General features: G+C 42.2%; 1 protein-coding gene across 5 annotated transcripts in view; it reads left to right on the top strand.

Annotated features, from left to right (window-relative positions):
* Window positions 1–27: 27 nt before the first annotated feature.
* The window catches only part of NDUFAF7 (NADH:ubiquinone oxidoreductase complex assembly factor 7), a 31148-nt gene continuing 23637 nt past the window's right edge, over window positions 28–7538 (top strand). For all 5 annotated transcript variants that reach the window (XR_012325851.1, XR_004521844.2, XR_012325850.1 and 2 more), the window contains exons 1-4: window positions 28–153; window positions 462–625; window positions 4536–4616; window positions 5579–5689. Coding sequence is in view for 1 of the 5 variants with exons in the window: in XM_004313992.4 (XP_004314040.1) it covers window positions 102–153; window positions 462–625; window positions 4536–4616; window positions 5579–5689 (408 nt within the window). In the remaining 4 variants the exon portion in view is untranslated. The remainder of the gene's footprint in view (window positions 154–461; window positions 626–4535; window positions 4617–5578; window positions 5690–7538) is intronic.

Here is a 7538-nt window from a genome sequence, read left to right as displayed (position 1 = left end):
GCTTGGCCGGGTGACGTACTTCCTGCAGGGGGCGTGTCCTCCCCCGGAAATAGGAGCACTCCCCACCTACGGGCGGCTCGCAGCTGCGTGCGGAGTCTGGGATGAGCGTCTTGGCTGCGGCAGGCGCTGGGCGGCTGTGCGCCGTGCGCGCAGGTAAACAATTGCGGTGCCTGAGCCCCCGTTGCCGCGAAAACCGCCCGGGGCGCCTTCTCCAGTTGAGGAGGCTCCGGGGCGCTCTGGGCTGCAGCCTGGAGTCCAGCGTCAGACACGAAACGGCTGTGTGGTCGTGGGCCAAGCGTGTGCCTGCTACGCCCTTTGGGCGTGCTGAGGGCCCGAGACCGCTTTCCTGGCTTTGGCCGAGGTGAAGGGTTGATGAAGCCGCTTTGAAATCACTCCGGCTGCTGTGCAGATGCCAGTACTAAGGTTTCTAATGAATGCCGTTTAATGTGTGTTTTCTACAGTCTTTACTTGTCTTTGGAGAGGAAAGTACTTCAGCTCCGGGAATGAGCCGGCAGAAAACAACCCGGTGACCCCTATGCTGCGGCATCTTATGTACAAAATCAAGTCTACTGGTCCCATCACCGTGGCCGAGTACATGAAGGAGGTCTTGACCAACCCAGCCAAGGTATGGGTCGGGGAGCCCGGGGACCAGGCCCGCTCTAGCTGCGCTGCGAGGTGTGAACCAGGAGGATATGCTCAGAGAGGACCCCGAAGGTCCTCAGCCCTGGCAGTTGCCTTCCAAGGGAAGAGCCACGCTCGAAGACCTGGGGACACATAAATGAATCTGTCAGTTGGTCAGGGCTGGGTCAAGTCAGCGGCAGTGGCTTTAAAGAGAGGACAAGTTACGAAGATGTTCAGGGGACGAAGTAACCGATTGGATTTATGAGATGAAGGAATGATGACTTCCCTACCTGGGTTTATGGTAGATACTGGAGTCATTTTTCAGGAAGAAGTGAGTTCAGGAGGAGGTAGAGGTAGGAAAGAGTTCAGTCCGAACTCTTTGAATTTGAAGTGTTTGTGGGACTCAGGTGGAAATGTCCAATAGGCAACAGGAAATACGAATTTAGTGCCTGGAAAGCTGTGTTGGGATGGCATCAGCAGGCACTGGAAGCGTATTCCATTGAGAATGGAAGGTCTGGGCGTTTACGTTCTAGCATTAGGCATTGTCACAGGTTTTTGACCTTCATTTCCTTGTCTGCTCTGCAAAGTCACTTGGTGAAAGCCTGTGGTCCTTTTATTTTAGAATGTTTCACCTTTTGGTTGGGTTGAAATATGAGATCTGTGGAATGCTTGGATTCGTTTGGCCTTTTGCTGTTGGATATAGTAGAGTGACTCAGGGTCCAGAGGTTTCGTAATGGAAGAGATCCTTTAATGCCTGTATGCAGTGTTACAATGTACCAAAAGTTCAGATAAGGAGAAGTTTTAAAACAAACATCTCTGGGTTAGAGTTGAGGTCCACTCATCATTTATCCATTTATTGAGGCACCATATGTGCCAGGCACTGTCTCAGGCTCTGGGAATACTGCAGTGGACAATGGAGCATGGCACTTATGTTCTAGTGAGATAATGAACCATAAACAAGGAAACAAATAATTAAACAGGATCATTGTGGATTGTTGTAAGTGCTTCTGAGGGAGGAAAAAACAAACAAACAAACAAAACTGGGTTAATAGGGACTGAAAGCAAATACTGTGGTGGGAATAGGGATTGTAGAAGTTCCTTAGGTAGGTGGTCAGGGAGGGCCAGTATATTTGAGCTGAGGCTTGAAGGATGGGGATGGGCCAGCCTGGCAAAAAGTCTGGGAGAAGTGGGTTCCCAGCAGAGGATCCAGAAACACAAGGTTTTTAAGCTGGGAAATGCTTTGGTACACAGAGAAGAGAAGGGCACCAGTGTGGCTGCAGGGCAGTGACTGGCGGGTGGGAGGGTTTGATGGTGAGGAAAGTAGTATGAGATGAGTTTGGAGAGGAGCCAGTTCATGCAGTGCTTTCATGAAATTTAGATTTTCGTGTTAGTGCAATGGGAAACCTTCAGGAGGTGCATTCATGTACATTGTGTTGGCAGTGACATCAGGTGGAGATAGTAAGTGAGCTGTTGGCCATAAGAGTCTGGAGTTCGTGAGAAAGATTGGGCATGCATATATAAATTTGGTCATCATTAGTATATAGATGACGTTAAAATAAAAAGGAACCAGTGAGAGTATACTTAGAGAAGAGAAGGTTTTTCAGGAGTAAGCCTTGAGGTAACTCAAATGTAAAGTAGAGGTTCTTAACCTAGGGATCCTTGAATAGAAATCAGGGGGTTTGTAGACGTGGATGGGAATAAAAATTACACTTTTATTTTCATTAACCTCAAACTGAAGTTTAGTGTTTCTCTGATTATGAACATAGGCAACAACCAGTACCATCAGCAATATTCTGTGATTTTAGCGTCAGTGGAAATCACTGACATTGTCATATCACAACAAAGTGATCATGATATTTCAAAATACTATTGTACTTCTCTGTACTTCAAAACTTCATTATTTATTAGAACTTCAGCTCAATTTTGCTTTTTAATACACTTATAAAGGTGTATATATATTACTATATCACAAATTTATTTTTAAAATATTTGATAAGTATTTTTCTTTTTTTATAAATTTATTTATTTAGTTTTGGCTGTGTTGGGTCTTCGTTGCTGCGCGCGGGCTTTCTCTAGTTGCGGCGAGCGGGGGCTACTCTTTGTTGCAGTGTGCGGGCTTCTCATTGCGGTGGCTTCTCTTGTTGCGGAGCACAGGCTCTAGGCACGCAGGCTTCAGTAGTTGTGGCTCGCGGACTTAGTTGCTCTGCGGCATGTGGGATCTTCCCAGACAAGGGCTCAAACCCGTGTCCCCTGTGTTGGCAGGCAGATTCTTAACCACAGCACCACCAGGGAAGCCTGATAAGTATTTTTCAGTTGATTTCATATTTAGTCCTGTGTGTTTTAAGTCCTGTGCATTTAAAAACATTCTATGAAGGGTCTGTAGTGTTCATTAGACTGCCAGAGTGGTTTGTTTCTCACACACACACACATACACAGACACACACACACACACCCCACCCCTGAAATACTTCCTTATGAAGGGAAAGAGAAAGGCTAGAGGGGAGATGCTGTATGGAGTGAAAAAAATTTTTTTAAAGATGGAAGTGACTTAATTAAATTTCTAATGCTGAGGGAGAAAAGTTGAAGCTGTAAGAGAAAGCTGTGATAGAAAGATCCTGGCCCATGGGGGCTATGTGAGGAATGGTGATTGAGCCAGAGAACAGGGTTAAGTTTGGAAAAGAGCAGAAGGTGTAGGTGTTTCAGACTTTGAGTCCCAAGGAAAGAATGGGAACAGTGGAGGCTGGATGGGGTCAGGAACCTGAGGAAGTCTATTTAATAACATTCTTTAATTCCTGTGTGGGCCAGAGCCCAGGTCACCTGCTGAGAGTAAGCTGGTAGAAGAAGGGGCTTGAAGGGCATAGGGAAATTTTAAACAATTCTTGAGTGTTTCTTGAAGGCTAGACACTACGCTAAAACTTGGTATATGAAGGTAAATAAGACATAGTCCTGTCCTCCAAATGACTAATCCTTCTGGTGAAAAATTTAGATATATAAAGAAATAAGTTTAGAAAAGGAGGCATGCGGTTTTGCCTGAGGTTGGAGGGCTGGAGTAGGAGGTCAGAGAAGATGGCGTTTGAGCAGATTCAGTCTTACTGAGTAGAAGATTGCCAGGGAGAGATGGGAGAGGAGAAAGGAGAACATTTGCGATGGCAAGGATGTATGGCCAGGCAGGGCAAATTAAAAACAAAACAAAACAAAAACAAACAAATCAACTTTTTATTGAGATATAACATTCACATAGAAAAATGCAAAATCACATTTATACAGCTTGATGAATTTTTTTTTTTTTTTTTGCGGTACGCGGGCCTCTCACTGTTGTGGCCTCTCCCGTTGTGGAGCACAGGCTCCGGATGCACAGGCTCAGCGGCCATGGCTCACGGGCCCAGCCGCTCCGCGGCATGTGGGATCTTCCCGGACCGGGGCACGAACCCGTGTCCCCTGCATCGGCAGGTGGACTCTCAACCACTGCGCCACCAGGGAAGCCCCAGCTTGATGAATTTTGACAAAGTGAACACTCCCGTGTCACCAGCACCCAGGTCAAGAAGCAGCCTCAAGAGCAGGCAGGGCTGATTTGAAACACAGTGGGAGAGGTTGGGCGAGGGGCTTGCAGGGCAGCCAGGGTCTTCGTGTGGAGGCAGGAGAGGGAGGGCAGCTGTGCAGTGTGGAGAGGGGCCCTGCTTGGCTTCTGCCTTTGTAGTCAAGGAGTGATTGTTTTTCTACCAGTTCTGCAAAATGACTGTTACTTTGTAAAATTTACATAAAGACGCTGTTTATTTTGCTTATTTAGAAGAGAGAACTTTCTTATGAAATAACTTGTTTATCTCATTGTATACATTATGTGAGATTTTGGAGGGGTGTTTTAAAAAGCTTATTTGAAAATTAATTTGTTTTTTCCATTTTTTCTTTTTACTTAGGGCTATTATGTGAACCGTGACATGCTAGGAGAAAAAGGAGATTTCATTACTTCACCTGAAATAAGTCAGATCTTTGGGGAGGTAATATCCAACCTAAACTCTAGAAGAAACTAATTATCAAACATTTGAGAGTAGATCACGTAGTATTCTACAGTAGTGTTTTACAGCTTTGTTTTCGGTGATTCATCGAGTTTTAATTTTTTAGTGGTTTATATACTGAAGGAATAGAGAGTAATAGAGGTATCAAGGACATTTGAAAGGTTTATACCTTACTGTAGAAAAGGAAATGTAGAGATACAAAGGCCAGAAGGAAAGAAAAAGAAAAGAAATGGAAGAAAAGGTGTTGGAAAAGAGGAGAACCAGATGAAAAAATGAGAATGGAAAGACAAAGAGAGACAACAGGCAAGGTGAAGAAGAAGGTTGAGAGTTCCCTCAAGAAGGAAGAGAGAAAAGATAAAAAATACTGAGGAATTAGTGGAATCAAAATGCACTCTATAGCCTATACCCCTTATTTAGCTGTATTTACAGTAGAAGTCTCCTTAAGAACTTTGAATTCTTTTCAGGAATTCTAGTTCATTTATTTCCATATATAACCTTTGATCACTTTAGAAATAGAAAATAGTACACAAAAGGAAGAAAAATCTAGGCATTAAAAAATATTATGACTTAAAGCCATGTAATTATTGAAATTACATGAATATGAAGAAATGGCAGAATCATATTTCATATGTCTGTTTGCTTTCAAATACTAGTACCTTTCAGTAAGTGATATCCTCTTATCTGTGTCATGGGACCTTTTATAGTAGAGGCTGCCTTTTAACTAGGTGTTTTCTTCTGTTATTAAGCTTCCTAAGTGGTGTGTGTTGTACTGTAGTCCCAGTGAAGTTCCTGTGTGCGTATACATATATTAACATGTTAAATAACGTGTATGGTTGTTAGGAAACATTTTGCCTTCCTGCGTAAAGTCTATTTACATAGAGTTTTATATTGTGGTATACTTTTATGCTTTATAATGCTTGAATGTAGTTCTTTCCTTGTCACAGCTCCTAGGGATATGGTTAATCAGTGAATGGATAGCCACTGGAAAAAATGCAGCTTTCCAACTGGTGGAACTGGGCCCAGGCAGGGGTACCCTCTTGGGAGATATTTTGAGGGTAAGTAATAAAAGAATGTCTTAAAGTCTCACGTACCTGACCCTTGTTACTTTTGACTGAGTTTGAAAACTTTGTTGATTTCCTTGGTTTTCAGTCTTATCTCCTTAATCTCATATTTCTCAGCTAAAATGTAATGTCAAAATAATATAATGAATCATTACTTGTTATGTTTCTAATCTTAAAAAATGGGGGTGAGGGGAGAATGTAAAAGCTAAAAGTATAAAACATTTAGAAGATATTATGGGAGAATATATTCATCTTCTGAGGAAGTTTTTTACATTATATAAAAAGCAGAAGCCATAAAGGAAAAGATTAATAACTTCAAATACATTAAAATTAAGAACTTTTTTGTTCTTTAAAGAAACTAGGAACATTTTGTTCTTCAAAGACACCATAAAGAAAGTGACAAGACAAAACAAAGTGGGAGGAGTTATTTGTAACACATATAACTAACAAAGAACTGGTAGTTAGAATACATAAAGAACTTTTTTCTTTTATAGATTTATTTAATTAATTTATTTATTTTTTATATTTTGGCTGCGTTGGGTCTTCTGTTGCTGTGCATGCTTTCTCTAGTTGCGGCGAGCTGGGGCTACTCTTTGTTGTGGTGCGAGGGCTTCTCATTGCGGTGGCTTCTCTTGTTGCGGAGCACGGGCTCTAGGCTCGCAGGCTCAGTAGTTGTGGCCCATGGGCTTAGTTGCTCTGCGGCATGTGGGATTTTCCTGGACTAGGGCTCGAACCAGGCAGATTCTCAACCACTGCGCCACCAGGGAAGCCCCGAAGATCTCCTTTAAATCCGTAAGAAGGTGACAGATAACTCAGAAAAGTCACGCCAAAGATGTGAACAGGCCTGTCATAAAAGAGGAAATCCATGTGGCTAATGAAAACAAAAAGATGCTCAGACTCATTGGTAGTCAGGGAAATGAAAATTAAAATCACAGTGAGTAACCCCTGTACCCTCAAAATTAGAAAGTCTGACAACACCAAGGTTGTCAGACCTTGGTTGGTGAGGATGGGGAGCAAGGGGAACTCTCATGTACTGCTTGTAAGTATATTTTGGTACAACCCCTATGAATAGCTACGGGGCATATTCTACTAACATCAAAGTTACTTACATTGTATGTTCCAAAATAAATTGTGAGTTTATTTTGTGTGTACCTGAGAAATCAGTGTAAAAAAAATGCATATTCAATTTAAAGAAATTTAAATTTCTTGGGCTTCCCAGGTGGCGCAGTGGTCGAGAGTCTGCCTGCCGATGCAGGGGTTGTGGGTTCGTGCCCTGGTCTGGGAAGATCCCACATGCTGCGGAGTGGCTGGGCCCGTGAGCCATGGCCGCTGAGCCTGTGCGTCCGGAGCCTGTGCTGCGGAACGGGAGAGGCCACAGCAGTGAAAGGCCCGCGTACTGCAAAAAAAAAAAAAAAGAAAGAAAGAAGAAGTTTAAATTTCTTGATGCTATATGATTTCTGCTTGAAATTAAGAATTGAAGGATTTTTTTTTCAAAGAAAATTTACAAATATCTGACAAATAAGAATCCTTATTATATTGTATGTTTTTGGTGGTGGGGGTAACCCACTGATTTATGTTTCCAGGGCTCTATTTTGTATCTTTTTAAATTGGCAAAGTCATTTGAATATAAAATATTTAATAAGATTCTCAAACAATATTTTGTTTCAAGAATTTTAAAAATTAAGCCCAAAGCTCTTTTTTCTTAAAAAAATTTTTTTTAATTGAAGTATAGTTGATTTACAGTGTTTCAGGTGTACAGCAAAGTGATTATATATATATTTTCAGATTACTTTCCATTATAGGTTATTATAAGATATTGAATATAGTTCCTTGAGCTATACAG

The sequence above is a fragment of the Tursiops truncatus genome, chromosome 14 (genome assembly GCF_011762595.2).
Source record: "Tursiops truncatus isolate mTurTru1 chromosome 14, mTurTru1.mat.Y, whole genome shotgun sequence".
Classification (NCBI taxonomy): domain Eukaryota; kingdom Metazoa; phylum Chordata; class Mammalia; order Artiodactyla; family Delphinidae; genus Tursiops; species Tursiops truncatus.
The sequence above is the reverse complement of the archived record's forward strand: the minus strand, read 5'-3'. Positions and strand labels throughout refer to the sequence as shown.